At 43.4% G+C, this 25,074-nt stretch overlaps 1 protein-coding gene across 4 annotated transcripts in view; it reads right to left on the minus strand.

Moving 5' to 3' along the window:
• BAIAP2 (BAR/IMD domain containing adaptor protein 2) overlaps window positions 1-25,074 on the minus strand; it is a 491,109-nt gene that overhangs the window by 407,989 nt on the left and 58,046 nt on the right. For all 4 annotated transcript variants that reach the window (XM_086931035.1, XM_086931033.1, XM_086931032.1 and 1 more), the window contains exon 2: window positions 19,354-19,429. In XM_086931035.1, coding sequence (XP_086787161.1) covers window positions 19,354-19,429 — 76 coding nt within the window. The remainder of the gene's footprint in view (window positions 1-19,353; window positions 19,430-25,074) is intronic.

The raw sequence follows: 25,074 nt of genomic DNA on the forward strand, positions 1-25,074 counted from the left end.
AAACCTCACGTGTCTGGAAAAAACAACTGTATTGCCACTGAGTGACACTGAACCAGGTGAGCATTACTTTTAATAGGTGAATTCTGCCGCAATGCTTTACTCAAAAGAGGAACAGATTTTGAGGGGCCATTTGAACAGACTGGCACACTCCACTGTGGTCATAGTTCACCACCAACTTTACAGCATTTGAGACTCAAAATGGATAAAGTAATGCACCTTCAGAAGCAGGTCTGGTGCAATATTTAGGTCTGCACATTTCAAATATTAAAAACGAATTTAACGCCTATGTGCCAATTTCTTGTAAGTATCACAAGATATGGCAGACCCGCCTTCTTATACAGTGCCCTCTCCGCATATGATTAACAGTGAGGAGATTGATCTTTACCTGAGTTTCTGCGTGTCTAGATTTCTGAGGGCTTACGGAGCGATTAGGTAATTGTACTGCACATACCCACAGGCAACTGCGGGCACCTTAAAGGGAGCAAGACCTACGGCCACTAGACAACTCAGCTCTGGTTCTCATCTTGAAAAACTCTTACTTGGTGGGGAAGCCACAACCATACCTCCTGGAAGCCATACATGCACAACAAACATGTGGGAAGATTTTGTCCATGCAACTTTTAGCGAAACCAATAAGAGACTTCAACTCAGCCTGGGTCGGCCAATGTGGAAAGGGGGAATGAAGGCTGTGCAGTCACATATATGAATCGTGGCTGCACTTGTTATTTTGCTGCCCCAAATAAGACAACAACGGAGATTACTGCTCAAGCCAACTTTTCTCGCACACGTGTCACATGTCAGGAAGAATCCTGATTATGTTTTACACATTCTGCACCATGAGACCTGGCGAGATTTGTGAAATTCATTAACAAACTTAGGTTCCAGCTTTGACTGCCAACCGTAGCTATACCCTGTCAAAGCAAGTCCATAAACTGATAACTCACTATTTCACCTGTGCCAGACTGATCTGCAGGCCAGGGGCCAACAAACTGATCTAAATAGGGAATTGGACTGTGTACAGCATTTTTAATCTATATATGGGGGCAAATGTGGTTGGTACACATAAAATCCACCCAGGGATTTAGTCTGTCATCAAGGACAATGGTGGTTTGGACTGCCAACTTAACTTTTTTTTAATTGGTTCTTAATAATTCCTCGAATTTTCCCAATGTTGATATTAAGTCTCGCCCGAGTGGGTAGAGGTAAATGTACCCACCTTCAACATTGGGAAGGGTGGGAGGGGGAGGGGGTCAGGGGGCTTTTATCAGTTGAATAATGCATGAACACACTTATGCTGGGAGGACATAAATCAGTAAACTGACACGGTCTCTCTCACACAGAAGGAAAATGGAACAACGCCAACTATACTTTTATTAATTGATTATTTATCTGCTTTGCACAGTTACGTTTTATTCACTAAGCAATAGAGTTTACTACCACTACTGCACATACCCTATCTTGCTAATGAGAGGTTGAGAAAATTACAACCAAAGTGTAGCAAACACAGGGAAGGAAAGGCCTATACTTGTTCATAATAAATCGCATTACATTAAGGGCCCCAATGACATTACAAAAAGCGTGGATAAAGGCAGATGGCATTCCTTCTTGATTATTTTTCACACTGGTTTAGGCACAGACTCCACATGAGCTAATCTACCCAAAAATAGTCTGCTCTGCTCTCTCCATGATGCCAATCAGTCCATTAAACGGAGATTAATAGTTATGGGTAGACAATCTCCATTACATTGGGACAAAACCGAGTCTCGTGGCCCACAGGATGCTAACAATGACCCAGGAGCAAAAGCAGTACCTGCATACTGCAGGGCATTACATCCTGCTGCCATCAACCAAATGCCCCCAGAGTTTAGGAATGTGGAGAATATCTCCATAATCCTTACACCAGAATATACCTCACGTGGAATCTCAGACATCCGAAATAGGTCTAACATTTTACAAATTTTAAAACATATCCCAGAGCTCTCCTCCATCGTAACGGAAGATCTAATTCAAGTCCAATTTAAAAGGCTAGACAATAACACATCAAGAGAATCAACCATATTAAAATGGATCAATGGTACCATCCCACAAATAATTATGAAGGAGAGAGATCGATTTGCAAACTGGGGTATTAATGTCCACATGCCTAAAGGAGAGAAATACCCATTTATGTTAAAAAGTGGATCTCACCCGAAACTAGTAGAGAGTCCGCAGAAGTCCATCTTAAAAGGAACAAATTATGTTGCGCGAACCACTACATTTCCTAACTTAAGAGTTCACGTCTCACCCAACTACAGCCAAACAAGGCGAACGTGTTCCTAGCACACATGGAAAGGGCCATTTTAACAATAGATCAAGCAAACCCTTGAAAATAATACCCTGGAACGTTTTTGGGCTAAAAACTACATTAAATAACAAGGCAGCATTCGAATTTCTACAGTCTGGGGACCTATTGTGCCTTCAAGAAACCTGGCTACTTGCCCCAAAGGTGATACCTGGCTTCATGGAAATCCAGCAGCCAGCAAAAAAATACAATATATTTGGAAGACCTTCAGGGGGCCTATCGATATACACGCGCATCAGTTGCAACATAAAAACAAAACCCCTACTTAAAACGGACATGGTTCAAGCGGTTCTATTGCAAAGCATGAAAATAAACGGCGGTCCAATAAAGATTGTCCTCTTGAACATCTACTTTAACAGCAAAAAAGCTCCAGATATATTGATATGAGGTCATTAGTGGACACTCTTGAAGACCTACTAAGCACCCAGCCAAACTGTGGGATCATAATGGCTAGGGATTTTAACACCCACAATCTTGGAGCGGACCCAGATGAAGCATCTCCAACTGATAAAATAGGATCGGTAATGAATGCATTTTTAAACCCGTATAGACTACGAGCAATACAAAGGAATCAGCAGCCGGTAATAGCTATGAACAACGACCCGCAGAGGACGACCAAATCAACGATCAACTATATCTTTGTGTGTAATTTCTTGTTGGGTCAGGTGGCGGAATTTCAAAAGCCTTTCATCTGTAGCAGTGACCACCTCCCTCTAGCCATAACCATTACTTTGCAAGCAAATCTGCTCCAGCCCATTTTCCTGGCGGGCAACCAAAAGGGGAAGAAATTCAAGTTTTGCCAAGGAGACTAAAGTGGAATAAAGTAGATACATCAGTCCTAAACAGCTGGAAAAGCGATTGGCCGAAAATAGCGGACGAATTCACAAGTGGTAAAATCCCTGAGAATTGGATCAATCTGTTGACAAAGGTATACGATCTTTTAATAAGCAAACAAATAAGGCATCCTCCAATAATCAGAGAAAGGCCTTGTTGCCAATTCCAACCGCGGTGTAAAAAAGTGGAGCAAAGCAAGAGGCTACTTAGAACTGCCTCACACAACCACAAGCAGGGGGGAAATAATGAAACACATCAAATCCTACTTTCAGCAAGGATAACACACAGAAAAAACATCTGGGAGCACAAAAGAAAACCAACAAGATTCCGAACGGCAGCACGTCTTTACTCTGCTGACTCCAAGCAAACAGGCGGAATTTTGGACGTATATTAATAGGCTCTCAGGGCACGGCCATGATCAACGCAATGCGGTCGACAGTAACAAATGGATAACCTCACTATATTGTGGAACCTCTAACCCACCATTAACAGGCATGCAAATGCCCTGCACCAACACGGGTTGGATAGACACACACCCCGCAGACACACCCGGGCCATTTGTGGAAGGGAAACTGACAACCATCGAAGAATTGTCTGAAGCATTGATCAGTGGGGACCGTGTGATGACAATCCTAAAAAACATGGAGCTCCTGGTCCGAATGGCCTACCAGGCCATCTTTTCAAAGAAGATTGCGACTTCTGGGGAACCTTACTCACGCCACTCTACCAGTACTGTATGACAAATGCAATAGTCCTGGAGACTTGGAAAGGATCCCTGTTGCAACCCATCAACAAAAAATGAGACATTGGGGACCCTGTCAATTACAGGCTTATTGTCTTACTGGATATTGAGGCGAAAGGATAAGCCAACCTCCTCCTGAAAGATCTACAGGACTGGGCTGATGAAAATGAAATTCTTCTTGTGTACCAAACCGGTTTCAGGCCAGGAGCAGCTACAACGGATAATATTCTAGCTCTGGCCTACTTAATACATTAATCCGGGGAGAAAAACTCGCCGCCTCTCTTTATATCTTTTGTGGATTACTCTGCTGCTTTTGACGGGGTCAATAGGAATATGCTATGGCAGAAACTACAAGACTGGGGGATACCAGCAAACCTGTTGCAAGCCATAATCAGTCTCTATACAGGAACTTGGGTACGAGTAAAAACTGCAGCACATTCAGCCACCAAAAGGATCCCAACAGAGAGAGGGTTAAAACAAGGCTGCGTACTGGCTCCTCTGCTATGTAATCTCTATATGGCAGATCTTGGAAAAATGTTATCTAATGCCAACCTTTTACCGCCCAAAATCGGCCCAAATAGATTATGTTTAATGCAGTACGCAGACGATATGGTTTTATTAGACCATACAAAAACAGGCATGCAAAGACTACTATACGCTCTAAACATTTACAACAACAATGAATTACGAGCGAATGCAGAAAAAACAAAAGTAGCCATATTTGGGAAATACACTACAAAACTCAGACAACAGTGGAGACTGGGTAATCTAAAAATAGCAACAGCGACCAAATATAAATACCTGGGGGTGTGGCTGATGAGCAATGGGAACCCCACAGCACACATCGCCTCAGTCGAAACAAAAATTAAAGCAGTAACATTTGCACTGTGTAAACTGAACTCTAAGCTACACAGCCCGACGACCAAGGCAATGGGAAAGGTCTTAAATGCCAAATTACTACCGGCAATTACGTATGGCCAGATAGCATTCCCAGAAATTGTTATAAACACTATGGAACACGCTAATTGCCGTGCATATAAACTAATCTTTCAGATTCCTGCCCACGCTCGCAACGCTTTGGTGCGACTGGAATTTGGGCTGAACAAACAGAGTTATGAGCACTGGGCCTCAATGGTGCGGTTTTATAAAGGGGTCTGCGCAGCCGCCCCGCATACAATGAAGGCAATATTAAAGACAATTTTCATTAAAGGGATCTATGCGTTGCATGATGGCCTGCATACCGCCTGTAATGAACTGAACCTTGACATGTCCAAATTGCAGGATTTTACTCACCAGCCCGGCACCCTAAAGTCCATACTGAAAAAGCAAGTCAGGTTACTATCAAAGGCAGGGGACTTGAAGGAACTGAACTCTTCCAGCAGCAATATTGGGATACTTTCAAGTTCCTATGAAGCCCATTTACAACAACCATACCGTAATACGGCATTAAATAAGACGATTTTAAAACAAATCTTTATGGTGAGACTGATGGCCTTGCCGATCAAAGACATTAATAGGTGCTGGAAAACCTTGGAAGCAATAACAACCTGCAGACTTTGCCACCAATATGAAGAATCCTTGGCTCATCTGGTTTGCACATGCCTATGTTTGCTGCATGCACAACATACTTTATTAAAGCCCTTGTTTTTAAAACATGGGGTGCGAACCAGTACTGAGGCCATGAAACTGCTATTCAATCTGGAGATTCCAATGGAATTGGTAAGGTTTGCTAAGTTTGCATATAAAGCCAAAGAACTTTTAGGTAAAAAAAAGCATAATGCACCTTTGTAATTGAAATTATTAGGCCTGAAGAACTTATGCTGAATAGAGGATTGTACAACTCTCACTTTATTGAAATAAAAACTCCTATGTATATTTAGCATTTAGCCTATTTATGCCACCATCGGATCTATGTATTTTATAATGACATCGAAACTCTAAATTTAAAATTTGGTTCGAGTATCCCGAAGAAACGTTTGAACGTATAGATGCCTCTTTGACCCTAAACCCTCCCCCGCAAGACTAGCAAAGCCTGCATATAAGGGGAAGGAATCCACAGGATTGAACCGATTTATTGTCTACACCTGTACTTCACTGATTTTATCTGTTTTTTAATTGCTCCGTTCGGAAAAAATTATATTTGATAGTTTTAGTAAGATATAACATATCACAACTTCCTCGGTACGAACTAATTGAAATGAAGTACGTGAGATTTTATTTGAAATTTTGTAACAATTTGTATTAATTGACACAATAAACATGGACTGACTGCATTGGGCATATGCATTGAAGATTCAATGCTTATCGCAAGCACAAATAGGCAGCTACTTTCTTCAGACACAGCAAATAAAGCTGTTTTGTCTGCTCATCATGTGCACTGTGAAACCTCCAGTAAGAAATCTATAGTCTTGCAATTAAGAACTGGAAGACAACTGGCCTATGTGCTGCCATATTCCAGAATAAGAAACTTGTGCTAGCTATATATTTTTAAACATTTGTGAGATGTTGCCTTGCAAAAACGTTTGTATACCTGAGGATGCACTTTCAGCCTGGTGTGGTTAGGCAGGGTCCATAAATTACACTACATCTACACCTCCTCTATGAAATCTCGTTGGCGGTAGCTGGTTGGAAAGGACACCCAAGAAATGGGGCCAGTACTGCATGTAATATCTTCTAGCTTTACTAGCCAAGAAAATGGTGATGTGAAAGCCAGGCGTGCAGAGTATCTCTCAGAAGAAGAAGACTAGGATATTTAGCAGAGTGGAAGCCTGTGGGGAATGGGATATGTAGGATGGCTCCTTCAATTGTGCAGTCATGTCCATTTCAGAGTTCATTTTGGCAGCATAACCAAGAGAGCGCCCAGACGAGTCTTATTTTAAGATTTCACCTACCAGACAGCTTTTAGCGGTTTGTAGGAGAAAGCCTTTGCGGACTGTACCAAAAATATAGCGGGTCTAGAGCCTTTCCATTACTTGCGATTGGCTAGTATAATGCTCATTCATTTGCTCGCTTCATATTTGATGGCTTGCCTTCCTCTTCAAGTGTTTTTCCCTTCCTTGGAGTATATCCTCTTTACCATCTTTTTGACTAGATGCATTGTATCCTTCCAGTGATCACATTTAGGGAACTACTTTTCCCCCCTTTTTAAGCACAACAAAGTGCATGCATTTTTCATGTCTCACCAAAGGTGCTGTTTATCCCCCTCAAAATACCAGCCCCCACCCTGCTCTCCCTCATGTGTTGAATTTCCAGTTGAATACCCAACATGCGCTTCATTTTGCTCCCTCCTTCGCCGTCCCACGTGGTCCTTAAAATAAATACTTATTTTTATAAAAAATTGACGGGACCAACAGTTCCCATTTGTTGCTAGGCCACTCCTCTTTAACAAATGTGCTTTGGTGCAGATGAAAATTCTTTTTTTTTCCTTACTACTTCAAAGTGGCATTTGTCATCTTGGCTCAGTAAATAAGAAATGCGTTACTTACCTGTAACTGCAGTTATCAAGTATTGGTATCTTTCATAGATTCACGTGCCTGAATCATTCCCCGTCGTCTGGATGGGAGTCCCCAGTACATAAATGCAGTCCTTGACGAACTTATTGAGTTGAATGGTTTTGGGGTGATTCCGTGGCTGAAAAATTTAAGGGACTTGGTGTTTAACATGGGACTCAAATAAGAATGGCTATCTCAGCAGCCCCCGCCGAAAGACATTGTTAAAAAGTTGTACTGGGAGAGGATCCAAGAACGGGACACGTCAAACCCAACGTGGGGTGCTCTAACCGACCAGTTTTTATTATATAAGCCTATCCCGAGGCTGGAGCCATTCCTTGACTTTATCACCTCACCAAGAGATAGATCTCTGTTCCTTAAAATGAGGCATGGCACCTTACCCCTGAACATCTTTACCAGCAGGTTGAAAAACTTCAAACATCACCAAATGGCATGTCCGGGGTGCCCTAATCCCACTGAAACGCTTGGGCACTTCCTGTTTGCCTGTAGGGCATACAAGGGGGCAAGGAAAAGATGGTCACGCCCAGTATGCAGAGAACTGGGGACACGGCAGTGCTGTGGCCCTTCGCATTTTTACAACGGACACTTCCTCCATGTTGATAATTACAGGGGTTGCAAAATTTCTGGGGAGTGCATGGCAAATACGATCCAAGCTGGTGCGATTGAGTACTGGGTAGATGTTTAAATCCTGTTAAATTGTTCGAATTAGCACTTTACCTCCTAGCACTTTTTTTTGCTGTGACGTACTGATTGAGCTCCTGTCCTTTTTATTAATCTGGAATTTCTAGTAAAAATCCCCTTTTAACAAAATTTACATTTGAACATTTTTAACAACTTTTATTCTATTTATGATGTAATCGTATTTTAATTCAATTTATGATGTATTTACTTTTATGATACTTTGCTATCGAATAAAGTACTACAACAACATAAATAAAGTAATGTCTCATTATACATATAAAGTAATAGGCCAAGGGCCTTATATTAGTAACATATCCATGTCCTTTTGTGTAAAAAGGACAAAACTCTAGAGAAGAGCCAATCAGCATCACCGCCCTCTGGAACCTTACTGGAAGATTCTCTAGTCCCTCAGATTTTCGTAAGCACAGTGCCAAGTAGGCATATCACTGAGAGAACTAGGCGAGCCCTTCCAGGGAAGGCGAGTGGTTTGCATATGAATCTATGAAAGATACCAATACTGGATAACTGCAGTTACAGGTAAGTAACGCATTTCTTATCCAGTATTAGGGTATCTTTCATAGATTCACATGCCTAAATCAGAGTAGTAAGCAATGACGAGCACATTTCAGATAGTACAGCATATACGAATTCACCAGATAACATATCAATGTGAAACATAGAAAGTACCAAACTGCAATCAAAGCAACCATTAATGTGCACAATAAAGAAATGTGCGTGTAAAAGCAAGGATGGTGGGATGAAAAGAAGGCTCGCCTCTATTGAAATAGATGACGTAGCACCGCCTGTCCCACTGCAGCATCCTTCATGAGTTCCGTATCCAAGCAGTAATGTTTGGTAAATGTATGCGGAGTCTTCCATGTTGCTGCTCTGCAAATGTCTGTGATAGGCACACCTGCAGAGAGTGCCATTGAGGTAAAAATCGCCCTAGTGGAATGGTCTCGAATCATGGAACGCCAGGGCTGACTCGCTTGCTGGTGATAGAAAGTAATAGCTGCAGAGATCCACCGAGAGATACTTTGTTTAGTCATTGGAAGACCTTTCCGAGGTCGACTGTAAGCTACAAAGAGTTGATTGGATTTGCGGAACGACTTTGTCCTGTCAAGGTAGAATTTAAGCCCGAGCCAGAACTGCCTTGCAGTCCGGAGGAATGTCTAGGCCATGGAACTCTCGAAACTCAGGAGCCAAGCTGATAATTTGAGAGATGCTGGATCCGGATGTTGGACTTGTTCCCTGTTCATTGTGAGGAGAGGGAAACAGTTTCAAACGGATCGGTGGTTCCAGGGAGAGAAGATGGAGATCCGTGAACCAGTGTTGGCGAGGCCACGCTGGAGCTCTCAAGATTAGCGTGCAGGGTTCTGCCTTCAACTTCCTGAGGACCCTGGGAATCGGTGGAAAGGCGTATGCAAAGACGCTGAACCTTGCGATCGAAAATGCATTCCCTAGAGATCCTCGTTGGGGATGTCAGCTTGCAAAGTTTTGGCATTTGGCGTTCTGCTTGGTAGCAAATTGGTCCAAGAGAGGAGTGCCCCATTGGGAGAATATAGACAGAGAGCCACCCAATTATCCCCCAGGGACTGGGTATATTCAATAACAGAATTCAATTGCCCCTCGAGGAATCATTTGATTCAATATGATTATTCAAAACAATGTCACCTACGTGATCATCAATTAGCTCTGTGCAGGAAACAATCAACCAATACCAATAGCTGACTGTATCAAAAAACAAGTTTTATTCTTGTGTTTACTTTTTCATTATATTTTCTTTGTACTAGGCAACACACACATAACTGAAAATTACAATTGATTACAGTAGTGTGAAATCACCTTTTGCCGAAATTATGGACTTTTGAAATACAACAATATGTGAGAAAATCAGTCATACGTGTATTTGTGTGTACTCCAATTACAACATATTAGCAAAATGGTGATAAAGAGTCGACGTTTCGGTCCTCCGTTGGTCTACACGATCCATAGGACCATCATCAGGACGATGTAGTTGCACATGTATATATCTAATGAAAAAATAAGCTTCAACTTTAGTAATTCACCTGCATATCAATATGTAATTGTGTTGCTTCACACACCAGGACAACAAATGAAACCCACGTCAGCCGGACTGCCCAGTGAATGAGATAGACAAAAAACACTCCAGTGTCACACACCAAACCAGGTGAAAAACCACGTGAAAACTTATTACAAAATTTATTAAAAACCATGTCATCTGAACTTAATGTAGCGTGTATTCACCTTATCCTTAGTAGTCCAAACTCAATGAAAAACCGTGACAAATTACCTCGGCAAAGCTTGTCAGATATAATTCTGCAACAGAACATATTGTGATCAAAATCAAACTAGTCCCATATTTTATCTAATACCGTAGCAATACGAAAAACACCTCATAAATTCCGAGGGTACTTACATAAAGAATTCATCAATCATCAGTGACCTACAGGGACATGAATCAGGGTGGAACTTCAGTACGAGTATTCAGAGTACATTAGAGTCAAACCGAGTCATACATATACATATAAACCACAGTGTACCAACACCCCAAAGTGTCTAGAGGGAATAGGAGGTACTCACTGAATGAAAGTGAAGGTTACTGATCACCTAAACAGAGAAACAAACAGTCACAAATTGGATTAACTTGGGCTATATGATCGCCCAATGTGCAAGCGCGCAGTCTAAACAACGTTTGTTAAAAACTTACTAGGATTGACAACTGGATGCGTCTTCAAGATCGCTCCGTGGACTCCGCTAACACGAGACCGAGTAATCAGAATGCCGACAGCGCCATGTTTAAAAACAATCGCTAATACACGTTTTCACTGAGATCAATGACGACACACTGCTACATTGCAAGCGGTGGCCATCTTATAATGGTTATAGAATCAAGTGAATCATGCAGTAGATAGCACGATATAAGTGCATATTTATTATAAAACCAGGTATCTCACTATTATTTCACCCCACAGGGTGTTTGATACACTCGTTTGTGCCGCCACTCGGGCAGATGCCCAAACGCTATTCAAAAGAACAGAGGCACCATATCTCAATCGTAAATCCGACAAGTGTCTGTAATAGAGAGGTTGTGTATTTAAAACCACATATACATGTTCTAACGTGTCACCAAACACCATTAATTTGAACCGCAGCCATCTTATAATGGGTGCTCGATGTCAATCGTAATATCAACATATTCCCTCCAATTGATGATCAAATATATGTAGCTAAAACAACCACTCTAAAATTACAACAGTTTAATGCAAGGTAGCCAGAGTGTGCCACTCAATAAGCGAGTTTAGTCCATCCTCCACTGTTTTGCATGTCCAGATCCATTTGTTCTCCTTCTGTGTGAGCAAACGATCTATATTACCACATCTTCTGGTGTTTTTAACAACTTCAAAAACAAACCATTTCATTTGCGTTTGAGTATGTGACAATGCTTGATAATGTTCCACTAGTGGTGCAGTCGGTACTTTGCACCGAATGTGAGATTGGTGCTGTAAAATTCGTTTTTTTACTTCTGGAGTTGTTTTACCAATATAGGTTAGATCACAAGGACACTGCACACAGTAAATTACATTTTTGGTCAAACAATTTGAGTGATCACGTAACACAATTTCTTTGCCATTGAGATTACACATCTTTACAGTCAAGGTAGTGGCACAAGCGGTACAATTTCCACATGCATAGTGTCCTACCACAGGCGGCAATCCCCATAAGTTCTGTAATGTAATAGGTGCTGGATCTTTATATGCCCTTACTAAACAGTCCCGTAGGTTTCTGCCTCTTTTAAAGGCAAACCGTGGTATTTTTAACTGTGGTTCAACTTTTTTTATTAGATGCCAATTATGTTTTATTATCTTCACTATAGCATTGGACTCTGTTCCAAAAGTGGTTACACACGTGATGGGTTGTGAGGCCTGTGTGTTTTCATTGGGATCCCTTTCTTTGTGTAGTAATGACTGCCTGTCATAGTACCACGCACGTTTCATTGCATGTTTCATTAATCTGAATGGATATGCCCTTGTGACAAGTTTAGTTAACAGCAACTTTGCCTCTCTGAAATAATCCTCCCTTTTGGTACAATTCTGTCGTAATCTCAGGAATTGACCAAAAGGGAGGTTATCTCGTAGATTTCTGGGATGGTAGCTGCTATACTTTAGTAATGTATTACGAGCAGTTGGTTTTGTATAGAGACTCATTGACAGATGGCCTGCGTCATGTGTAATTTTTAGATCCAAAAAACTAATTGAGTGTGGATCACTTTCCAATGTGAATTGTAAGTGTTCGTTTTGCTCATTAAGCCAAAGATGGAAACTGTTTAGTACTATTTGTGAACCTTCCCACACTATACATACATCGTCTATGTACCTTAGATATTCTGTCAGATTGTAACTGAAAGGGTTGTTATTATAAATTACATTGTCTTCAAAAGCAGCTACGAACAAGTTAGCTATGTCCGGCGCGAAAATAGCGCCCATGGCCACGCCTTTTACTTGAGCATAGAAATCGGTGTTAAATAGGAAATAGTTCTCTTCCAATGCTATCCGTGCACAGTCAACAATGAATTTTGTGGGAACTTGATGAGGACGGGGTCGCTTTTCTAACACCTCCTCAATTACCCTTAGAGCTTGGTCTTGTGGAATGCTTGTATATAAGCTCTCTATGTCCATTGTGGCCAAGATGTTATAGTGTGGGTTAAACTCTCTTCCTTCCAATTTATTGATGACCTCTCTGCTGTCCTGTGTATATGAACGTGTTTTTGGGACAATGGGTTTTATAAAAAATAATCAACATATTCAGCTAAGGGTTGTAATACTGATTGACACCCTGCCACAATTGCCTTCCCAGAGGATTTTGACTGCACTTATGGATTTTTGGCAAGGTGTAGAATGCCGGGATGGTGTAATCCTTTTTATTTAGATAATTAAATTATTTTTTGTTAAGCCATAACCCTCCTAACCCGACAGTTGTTAGTGTAAGAATATCCTTTCGAATTCTAGGTGTAGGGTCACTTAGAAGTTTTTTATAGTGTGAAGGATTCTCCAGTTGTCTTAACGCTTCACAATCATAGTCAGTCTCATTTTGTAGAATTATTCCACCTCCCTTATCCGCGGGCTTTATAATTAAATCATTGCGGTTTGAAAGGGATTGGACTATGTCACGTTCCTCTTTTGAGAAGTTGAATTTAACAAACTTTTTATCCTGAAATATTTGTTCTACTTCCGTCAGAACCACATTTTCAAATGTAATAATCTCTTTAGGCATTGTATTGCTAGCAGGAAAGAAGGTTGAAGGACACCTAAGGCCACTCGTACTATTACTTGTTGTGCTAGGCAATGCTTTAGAGGAAAAAAAAATTTAACGTACAGATCTGAAAAATGTGTGCATCTCAACCATGGTCGTAAAGGCGTCATTTCTATTTGTCGGAACAAACGACAGCCCATGGCTCAATACTGCAATTTCTTTACTACTAAGTTCATGGGAGGACAAGTTGAAGATTGGTACCACCTCCAAATTCTGATTATTAGTGTTCACCATTGTCACTATTGGTGCAGCAGTTACCACTCGTAGTAACTGTTGCGAGTCATTGGGAGAATATGCAGCCGAAAGTCTGCTGGTTCACCTCCCATTCGTGACATGTTGTTTTTTGCCTGCTTAATGAATCGGCCAGTACGTTGTCTGTTCCTGGAACGTACTCCGCTCGAAGAGAAATTTTGTGGTGAAGTAGCCAGTTCCAGATCTTTTGAGATTTGTGAGAGAGTGGCTGTGAACGAGTACCTGCTTCTTTAGCTAGTGCATTTCCGTAGTATTGTCCGTCTGGCCAAGCACTAGAGAACTTTTGATCCTGGGGAGGAACGCCAGGAGAGCTGGCAACTTGAGGTTTATGTGAAGTTTTTGTTCGGAAGGAAACCACTTTCCACTGATTCGAAGTTCTTGGAGGAAAGCTCCCCAACCCTACAGGGACGCATCTGTCATGATGATCAGTGGAGAAGCTTGGAACAAGAAGGGTATGCCTTGAGAAAGATTCTGGGGACGAGTGCACCACTGCAGAGCAGTGACCACCTGAGGGGTCACCTGAATGACACTGAAGGATCCTTCGGGTTGAATCCATTGAGCCGACAGCGCTTCTTGGAGAGGGCGCATGTGGAGGCGACAGTAAGGAACTAGCAGAATACAGGACAACATCATCCAGAGAAGGGATTTGAAGAGGAGTACTGATAAAGACTTTTTGGATTTTATGTGGTTTGCCAAATGAAGTAGTTTGTTCTGTCGCTCCTGTGACGGTGAAGCTTTCTTCTGGGTTGTGTCGAGAGTAGCACCCAGAAAGGATATCTGTGAAGAAGGTTGAAGGACGGACTTGTCCTGATTGAGAGTGAGTCCCAGGCGACTGAAAAGCTGTAGACAGGCGTTGGAAGACCTGGTCGTGCCGTCCGAAGAAGGTGCCTCAACGAGCCAGTCGTCGAAGGTAGGGAAAGACCTGATGGTGTTGTTGCCTGAGGTATGCAGCCACTGGAGAAAGACATTTTGTAAAAATGTGTGAGGCTGAGTTGAGCCTGAAGGGCAGGACTCGAAATTGGTAAGGCCTGCCTACCACAGCAAACCTCAGAAACTTGTGATCTCCGTGGATAGGGATATGGAAATAGGCATCTTGAAGATCCAAAGACACCATGTAGTCGTTTGCATTGAGAAGTTGCAGCACTTCTTGGATGGTAACCATTCAAAACAACTGTTTCTTTAAGAACCTGTTGAGATTTAAGTCCAGGATTGGTCTCCTGTTCTTCTCCTTTTTGCGCACCAGTAAAAAACGGAAGTAAAACCCCTTCCCCAGTTGATGAAGAGGGACCTTTTCAAAACCTCCCTTCTGGAGCATGAGTGAAAGTTCCAGGAGTAAGAGGCGTAGATTTTTGTGAATCATAGGTCGAGGAGTGGTCTGAGGAGGAATTTGAACGAACTCCAGTGAATACCTAAATTGTACCAGTTGAAGGACCCAACGGTCCGTTGTTATTGGTTTCCAATTGTGTAAGAAAGGGGAAATTCTCCCTCATAATTTGGAGGGTGGAGAGGAAATGGAGACCGGCGGTAGAGAAAAGTCATTGCCGCCGAGCAACGTCCTTCGGTTGTCCTCCCTTTCCTCAAAAGGAGGTCTTAGGGTAAGAGGATTGCTGTTGTTGACATTGTTGGTACTGTGGCCGATATTGTTGGTTGGAGGAGAAATAGGAAGACCGATAGTGTTGGTAGTCTCCTCTGATGGAAGTTTGTCCTCTACCCCTTGAGCCACGAAAAGGGGGGGGTTTAAATTGAAGGGTACCCAGAACCCTAGCCATGTCGGTATCCTTTTTTATGCCCTGAAGAGCTTCATTAATATGCGTGCCAAAAAGAAGCTGACCATCGTAGGGCATGTCCATAACTTTTGTCTGGACTTCCAGCCGGAAAGAGGTCTCCTTCAGCCAACCTTGGCGTCGTAGTACAGCAGAGCCAGCTAGTTGGCGGAAACCAGTAGAGGCGATAACCATCGCACAATCGATAATCTCGGGAGCCAAACGTTCGCCTTCCAGCAAGATTTTCTTTGCTTCCTCCTTCGAATCGTCCAGCAAGCCCCTCAAGTATGGAGCAATGTCCGCCCACATCTGCTTGTTTTAGCGCCCTAATAATGCTTAAGAATTAGACCCGCACTGTTAATGTAGACATGGATGAGAAGCGTTTCCCAATATTGTCGAGTCATTAACCTTCCTTGTCAGGAGGAGCGGACAGCGGAACAGAAGGGTATTTAGATTTCCGCTGAGTGATGACGGAATCAGGCTTGGGATGTCCGGTAAGGCAGGCTGGAGCAGTGTCCGGAGCCCTGTATTTTTTGTCTCGCCGAGGTAACACTGGGGGGACTGAAGATGGATTGTGCATTATTTTAACCCCCTCTTCCCAGATGTAGTCTATAATGGGCACAGATCTTACAGACTTTTTAAAAGTTACTTTAAAGTCATAAAGGAAACAATCCTGCTGGTGAGAAGGCATAGGGATCTCAAAACGTTGTGCAGCCCTTTCCAAGATATTATGAAAACCCCCGATATCCTCAGAAGGCGAATCAGCTTGAGTAGGCACCAGGGAAGCTGGACACGGGATAACGTAATCATCCCACTAATTAGGAGTCGATTGGGAATCATGGAGTTCTCCTTCCTCTTGTTGTTCATCCTCCTCATCATCCGTGGAAGGTGGAGGTGGTAGCGTGACAGGCACAGACTGGAGGTAGAGGTGGAGGCTGTGGTCTTGGCGGCGGAGAGACCACTGGAGCAGGAGACGTAGTAGAAGTTGGAAACCTCTGCTTGTAGTCTAAAATCAGAAATTGGAGGTCAGAAACCAAGGATGCAGGCAGAAAAACCATGGGAGGTTGGGGAGGATGGCTGTCAGGATAGTATGTCTTGCCTTCTGGTTCCTGTTCGTCATAGTCTGAACACTCTTGGTATTTGACATGAAGTTCAGATGGACTTGTCGCAGCTCCGAACATACTGCCATTGTCTGAATCTTCCTCCTCTTCCAAAAGGTGACTAGTAGGTAATGGCTGGACTCTGCTAGGAGAAGTCAGGGCTGGTGTTAACGTGTGTTTAGTTATTTTAAGATGGACCATACGCACTCTCCACTTTGGACTCTGGTGTTGTCGACGAGCCCGCCGTCGGTTTAGGCGTCGACGGTGAAGCACCGGACACAATTGAAGGTACCCTCGTAGACTGTCGCCATCGTCGGCAAAGCCCTCGACGGGGTAGATGTCGAAAGAACATACTTCGTCGACGTAGACGTGCTCGTCGGTGATCGTAGCGTGGACGCTGGCTTGGATGTCAACGAGGTTTTCTTAATTTTTATCGTCGATGATACAGGCTTCACAGCATTCGACGATGAAGTCGTCATCGACAACGTGGACGATGCGGAGGACTAGAAACAGTCTTCGTCGACGAGGTCACTCCCACAGCTGTAGATGGGGATTTTTTCGCCATCACAGCCACCGTCGACTGAGTAGTCGTCGACAAGCTGGAACTAGGCTTCTTAACCCTTTCGATGCTGATGACGAGCTCAGCTCGTCATCACCCACGGGTGTCGTGTGCTGATGACGAGCTGAGCTCGTCATGAACAATGAGATATTCCATTATTCAGCACACAGCGGGAAAACGCCTAGCAGCCAAGAGGTTAAAGGTGTGTAGAACTTCCTGAGGAGAAACATTTGGTGGTAAAGCTTGAAGGTGTGCCTCTGAAGACTTTTTGTGCGTCTTCTTTTGAGGGTGCTGCGATGAAGGTCCTGGAGAAGTAACTCTGGGCATTTTTTGAGAGGATCTTGAAGATTTGGAGGAGCCCTCACTCTCTTCAGACGACAAAGCTTGGTCTTTGTCCTAAAGTCTCTGCAGCCAGATTAAAAGGCGTCCCTCCCGGTCTTTGAAGAAAAGGTACGACACACCTTACAGTTCTTTGAAGAGTGATCCGGGTAAAGGCAGTATAGGCAGTCTATGTGTTGGTCGTCAACATGAAGCCTCTTTTACCACAGGAAGCACAGGACCTAAAGATGCCTTTTTTAGCAGTATCTGCCATGAAGATATAGAGAACGTCACACAGAAGAAGGAATGGTGGAGAATTTTTTTTTTTTTTTTAAATCACTGGAAATACAGAAAGAAGGAAAAACTAAGCAGAGCTCAGTGGACACTCCCTTAGCACGACGTGCGGTGGAAAATCTGAGGGACTAGAGCTCCTTCCAGGAAGGTTCCAGAGGGTGGTGATAGCTGATTGACTCTTCTCTAGAGTTTGGTCCTTTTTACAAAAGGACATGGATATATTACTAATGTAAGGTCCTTGGCCTATTACTCTAAATGTCTAATGAGACATTCCTTTATTTATGAACTGGGGACTCCCATCCCGACGACGGGGAATGATTCAGGTGTGTGAATCTATGAAAGATAAACTAATACTGGATAAATAAAATGGTGCTTGCATCATTTACCAAGTGCACACATGCATGGTGACCTATGGCCGTGCATGCATGGTAACGTAGTTGTGAGCATGAGTCAGTGATTAAGTGGACATATTAGGTTGTGTCTTATGCCGATGCTGTAGAACCTTACAAAAAGCGTTTTACTTTAAAAAAAACATTAGCAAAGCCAATAGGTTACACAAAGGCGAAATCTAATGGCTTTCCCAATGTATACTTCATTGCAGTTATTTTAGGGCTTTTCAGTTAATGTGTTTGTGGGTGAGGCAAATAGTCTTAAGGTACTCCAGGACAGTCAAGATTTGAGGAATGGTTCCCCCAACCCTTTTGCAGTATAGTGATTTAGACCACTTGACAAATGACAGACCAGAATAAGATCTAAATCAGATGAGTGGGAATGAAAAATACACCACTTACTAAGTTTTGCTTAATGGATCCAGGCATATCATATAATAACTTGGCACATGTTGCAAACTTGGATGTAAAGCCAGAGCCCGGAGGGGTGCAAAAGATGTTTGCATGATCGTGTGAAGATGACTCCACAACTGACAAATTAGAAGTATTAAAACAATGAGCTTCCATGTAAGGAAACAATCATGTGGTTCAGCACTGAGACAAAAACAATTAGCTTCAATAATTATAAACTGTACAGAAATCTCAGGTTTACTTAAAATGGGTTGTAAATCATTTGGCAAAAAATGAATTTTGCTTTTTAAATAAATAAATGTGCAAGGAATGTGGCCCACCAACTGTAAACGAGACCGTCACTGCACTGAGGAAAACAAAAACCGAAAAGACCGAGATGGATGGCAGTTGGTCTTCAAGTCAGTTATGCCCCTAACCCTTTGCAACCAGACAAAATAAGTGCATGCTACAAATAGCATTGTATGGAATGTCCCAAAATACACAAAAAAAATACACACTACTTGCTAACTGACCCAAAAGCAGTAAAATGGTGGAAGCTCACTATCAAGATACAAGAGTTTTTAGGGCGTGAATTTGCCTCAAAACCCTACTAAGTATGTCAGAAGTTCCTTTCATAGAACAAGTTTGAGGAGCACAAAAAAAACGTTTAGGTCAAATTATTCAGTCTGAACATCATTGTGGTTGGACATCAGCAATGATATGAGCTAGTCCTCTTCATACTGTTGACATAAGCATTCATGGTAAGGATAGAGGGGTGTCAAATTGCCATATTTTGGGGGAACGCAAAACCTCGACTGGCCTGGTTTAATAATAGGGAAGTACTTACTTGCCAAGGCCTTCTCGTAATTCTTCCCCATAGCAATGAAATTTCGCAGCGTAGGGTTGAACTGCTCCATTATGGTCTAAAATAAAAAAAATATATAAATTAGAGAAAACAATTCAGGGAAAAGAAATTGGTATTTCAGAGAGTTGGCACAAGACTCAAAGTAAAATCAAACCTTAGGCGCTAAGAGGAACCGACTTCATCGTGATAAAGGGAAAGGGTTGGAAGACGAACTGGCCCACACAATGAAAACTAAATTGTAGCATTCGCTGTCACATTGTCTCTCAGGTCACATTGGCTATCCGTTTGTTCGAGAGAAAGCCTATTCAGAGACAGACTGGCTTGCAGGGAAATTCACAAGTGTCCACGGCAGGCCTATATAAAGGCCCGGAGGGAAGCGGAAGTCAGATGTCTGTCAAAATAGACGTGCAACTGTCTCTGTTTAAATGCCATTGCCTTTTGAAGGGTTCAGTCCGCTTAAGAAATGCCCCGAATTCCCCGTAGTCCTATCAACTTCAGGACAGAAACCGTCCTGTTTAAGAGCAGCCATTACAAAAGCACACGCACAAAGCAGGAACACAAACTCTTCAAAAGCTATTACCAATGGACCTTTAAAAAGCAGAAACACCAACAGAATAAATCCCTGCAATAAAACAAAGTCACACCCAGAACAATGATCAAATGCCTCAACATTGTGGGGAAGTTTCACTATGAAAACAAGCATTTACAATGCATTAGGTATCGCATTATTAAACTTTGAGCTATTGGTATTGTAAATGACAATGTCTTTTATTAATTTGTTTTTAAAACATGCAATCGGTGCATAAACACTCACTTTGAACGTATTGTCCTTGCTTACTATGAGCAAGGCTGGCAGTGAAAGAGACTGCCAGCCTTGCTTCTCATAAGCATGGACTATAAGTGCAAAGTGCTTGTTTACGCACCGATGCAAATGAATAAAAGGCAGTCATTTACAATGTCAATAGCTCAAACTTTAATAATGCAAGACCTATTGCATTGTAAATGCTTGTTTTTGTTGCCTTTGCCAAGGCCGTTCAGCATCAACAACAACCATTTTTTAGGTCGAGGACCGTAGGCTGGGCTTGCGCAGTCTCGGTTCGAGATTTAATGTTTCTTAGTATGGGGGCTTGAACCCGCCCCTCTTCTACATTGGCTGGCTTCCTAAACAGAGGCCAGCCATTGGAGGAGAGGGGCGTCACTCTGTTCAAGCCCTGTCTTTTTGCGATTCGGGGGCGTCTTTTTTCGCTTGTCTTGTTTTCTTTCTCTCCTCTTCCCACTGGCTGGAATTTTACCTTCCAGCTAATGGGAAGTTTACCTTCCAGCCAATGGGAAGAAGAGAGAAAGAAAACCACTCCCCCGAATCAGAAAATGACCGTGCGTTTCTCCGAGGCATTTCTGCTTCGCCTCGGAGAAACATGGTGGTGTTTCCACCACCTCGGCTTCTTTCTCCCGGTTGCCTGCTTGGACCCCTTTCTCTGGTCTTACTCTTGCTTCCCGAGGCTTGCACCGTTTTCATGAAAAGACAACAATCAACCCGTTTCGGAGCGCTTCTGCCGGTTCAGGACTCGCTTTGCCGGCAGAAGTAACTTCCTAGCTTTCGCTTTTTTTCCTACAGCCGTTTGTGTTTTTTCCCGGACAACAATCATCCCGTTTTCGGAGTGCTTCTGCCGATTAAGGACTCCCTTTGCCGGCAGAAGTAAATTCCTCGCTTTCCATCTCTTTTTTTTTTTTTTCCGAGGACAGGCTGGAGCGTCCGCCGCCGCGCTGGGATTGCCTGCCGCCGCCGGAAAAAGGAGGAGAAGCTGCCCGGTGGAATATGGTGAGCCACTCTGAGTGCAACCTGCTGTACAGCACCCAACAAAGCCCTCTCGTGCTCCAGAGACTCGTGTGTGACATGGCGACATCATCAGCAGCGGTGGGGACACATCTGAAGCCGTCGAGCACCTGGCGTTGCAGTCGGTACGGTGCGGCCGGCGTTTCGACTGTCCGGGTGTGCCTGGCGGAGCCGCTGCGGACTGTGCTGACTCTCCCTGATGGAGCTGGAGCGGAACAACTGCTTAGTGAGCGCGTGTGGGAGTCCAGGTATGAGCAGCGCCAGAGGGGCTAGCGTCCTGGGCTATCTACATTAACAGGCGATCTGCCCGCCTGCGGGGGCAAGGCCCTGGCGGCCATCCTACTTGAGTCAGAGCTGCTGCGACCCCTGGGGGACAGAAGGACCACGCTCTTGTAGTGGGTGCTGTGAGCGACCTGCAACGGTGAGTTGGGAGAGTGGCGGGTGGATCTGTGTGTGTGGCGCTGTGTGTGTGGCGCTGTGTGTGTGGCGCTGTGTGTGTGACGCTGTGTGTGTGGTGGGCTGTGTGTGGGGCTCTGTATGTGTGTGTGTGGCTTTCTGTGTGTGTGGCTGTCCACTGATATGTTCTTACTCTGAGCCATGACAAATCGTACTCTCTGGTTTTCACAAGTAGTATTTTGAAATCAATCCACTCTGCAAGATTGAATTTGTTGGTGGACTGAGTTAAGACACCTTTCATTGACTCTGTTCTCTTTTTACATGAGGTTTCCCCTCTGATTTCTCCCATCTGGCTGCTTGACACACTGAGGAAGATGAAGTGGTCGACACGAAGTGAGAAGGGTTCATGGTTGTGCTTAATGTAAAAAAACATAATAGAGCACACCGGTTGGCCATTTATGTCCTCCTTGAGTTCTTTAGGTAAATGCTTCTTCAGAGTAAATCAGGGGATGGCACAAACACTGGTGCAGACATCATGGACATGAAACATTACTTGCTTGGCAGGTGGAAGCCAATAATGTGCACTTGTTGTCAGGGTAACAGACTAAAGGTGTTTAAACAATGACAGTTCGTGGTAGAAACAAAGCTCAAATTTCCAACCTCAGTCAGGTCACCCAGTAACTTCAACCCCCCAACTAGTCACATTAAAGAAGGGAAAATGAAAACAGTACGGAAAACGTAAGGCTACTCTAAATTAGTAACTCTCAAAACAAGAAAAAATATTTTCAATTTGCCAAACACACCTTCGGGCTACCTCTGGGTACTCTATTAGCGTCATACACTGACCTGCTACTATGTGTCACCTTGTAATACTGCCTCCTTTCAATTGCTCTCAAGTGGCTAACGAGGACAGCCACGTTAGTCACTTGGTGCCAATGCAGCAAAGATGTTTGTCTGTTCCCTTCCTAGAGGAACTGTTGAAGTGGATTTAATGCAAGTTTTAGACAAAATAGAAGTGATTTCAGCCAATCTGAATATTTTAAACTTGCTTAACAATTTGGATAACAGCTTTCACTCAGACAGTATTCACCAACTTTTTACTGTGTAGCGGCAGCTCAGATCATGCAGAGCTCTGTCGCCACTGCCATGACTCTCCTCCACACTTCCATGTAAGATCACATTTGGGCAAGGGAGGAGACAAGATGGTCCAGCATGTATTAATTGTCCTACAGTTCCCACCGCTGTAAAGGAATTCGCTATTGCAACAATATTCACTTGGAGAATAGGGTAGCTTGTGATTGTGTGATTCTGATGTATAATTGGGAAAAGTTATAGTAATGCTTTTACAGGTTCTTCCACAATTAGCAGCGACATCTGCAGGTCCAGTCTCAAAGTCAACAGTAAGCAGAACATTTAAAGTGCCATCTTTAAATGCAATGGCTCAGAAAGTGGAGTTGAAGCAGACATATTACAGTAGATATTTAATGGAAGGTCAATATTGAAAATCCTCAGGGTTGTAAGGAGACCACAAATAAACCTATTGTACTACATGGGAGCCTGTAATTCCTGTATAAAGGTAGATAATTAATTTCCTACGTGCAGTCACGTTCTCACGTCTCTTGTAATATAAGGAACAAAGTACCCCCTGCCGCACTTTATAAGAATATTGCAAGTCACAGAGGAGTTCCATAGCCATATAGAGGAACGATGCTGTGTGTGTGGCTTTGTCTGTGGCTCTCTCTGCATGTGTGTGTGGCTGTGTGTGTGTGTGTGTGGCTCTCTCTGCATGTATGTGTGGCTGTGTGTGTGTGGGGGGGGTGGGTGTGTGTGTGTGTGGGGGGGGGGGTGGGTGTGTGTGTGTGGGGGGGGGTGGGTGTGTGTGTGTGTCTGTGTGTGTGTGTGTCTGTGTGTGTGTCTGTGTGTGTGTCTGTGTGTGTCTGTGTGTGTGTCTGTGTGTGTGTCTGTGTGTGTGTGTCTGTGTGTGTGTGTCTGTGTGTGTGTCTGTGTGTGTGTGTCTGTGTGTGTGTGTGTCTGTGTGTGTGTGTGTGTGTCTGTGTGTGTGTGTGTGTGTGTCTGTGTGTGTGTCTGTGTGTGTGTCTGTGTGTGTGTCTGTGTGTGTGTCTGTGTGTGTGTCTGTGTGTGTGTCTGTGTGTGTGTCTGTGTGTGTGTCTGTGTGTGTGTCTGTGTGTGTGTCTGTGTGTGTGTCTGTGTCTGTGTGTGTGTCTGTGTGTGTGTCTGTGTGTGTGTCTGTGTGTGTGTCTGTGTGTGTGTCTGTGTGTGTGTGTGTCTGTGTGTGTCTGTGTGTGTGTCTGTGTGTGTGTCTGTGTGTGTGTCTGTGTGTGTGTGTGTGTCTGTCTGTGTGTGTGTGTCTGTGTGTGTGTGTGTGTGTCTGTGTGTGTGTGTCTGTGTGTGTGTGTCTGTGTGTGTGTGTCTGTGTGTGTGTGTCTGTGTGTGTGTGTCTGTGTGTGTGTGTCTGTGTGTGTGTGTCTGTGTGTGTGTGTCTGTGTGTGTGTGTCTGTGTGTGTGTGTCTGTGTGTGTGTGTCTGTGTGTGTGTGTCTGTGTGTGTGTGTCTGTGTGTGTGTGTCTGTGTGTGTGTGTCTGTGTGTGTGTGTCTGTGTGTGTGTCTGTGTGTGTGTGTCTGTGTGTGTGTGTGTCTGTGTGTGTGTGTGTCTGTGTGTGTGTGTGTCTGTGTGTGTGTGTGTCTGTGTGTGTGTGTGTCTGTGTGTGTGTGTGTGTGTGTCTGTCTGTGTGTGTGTCTGTCTGTGTGTGTGTCTGTCTGTCTGTGTGTCTGTGTGTGTGTGTGTCTGTGTGTGTGTGTCTCCGTGTGGCTCTGTATGTGTGTGGTTCTGTGTCCGCTAATACTCTCTAATGCTCACCTATTGCTATTGTAAATAACAATACCATTTATTTATGTGTTTTGTTTTTTTAACAAAAAATTAAAAAAATGCCATTTGCAATGCCAATAGCTCTAACTTTAATAAAGTTAGAGACCATTTCATTGTAAATGCTTGTTTGGCTTTTTAATGATGCTGTTCGACAGCAAAAAGCACTGGCAAAGCCAAATCATCATCCAACTCCTTTCAAAAGAAAAGACATATAGCCTTTTCCAATGCAAGTTTGAAGTGGACAGGTCTAGAATCCTAGTATTTTTATTCTATTCGTTTCTCAGATGTTCCCATCTCAAAGTCACAACTATTAATTACCTCACACACACAGATTAAAATTAGAATATATGATGTTTTTGCTGGTAGACCACGGAGCTACATGCAACTGCATGCCAAAAACATTAACTACTGAAAATAACCCGTGCCCACCACAATTGGCTCATACGCTGCGCTCCATAAAAGAATGCGAAAGTCCTCACTCAATCTTTTGCACACCCTGAATCCAACCTCATTATAGGCTCAACCCGCACTGCACTTTCTCTGCTACACTGTGTGCATTCTAACCATTGTCATCTGTGCTTCAGGGA

Source organism: Lissotriton vulgaris, chromosome 7, assembly GCF_964263255.1.
Source record: "Lissotriton vulgaris chromosome 7, aLisVul1.2, whole genome shotgun sequence".
Taxonomy (NCBI): Eukaryota; Metazoa; Chordata; class Amphibia; order Caudata; family Salamandridae; genus Lissotriton; species Lissotriton vulgaris.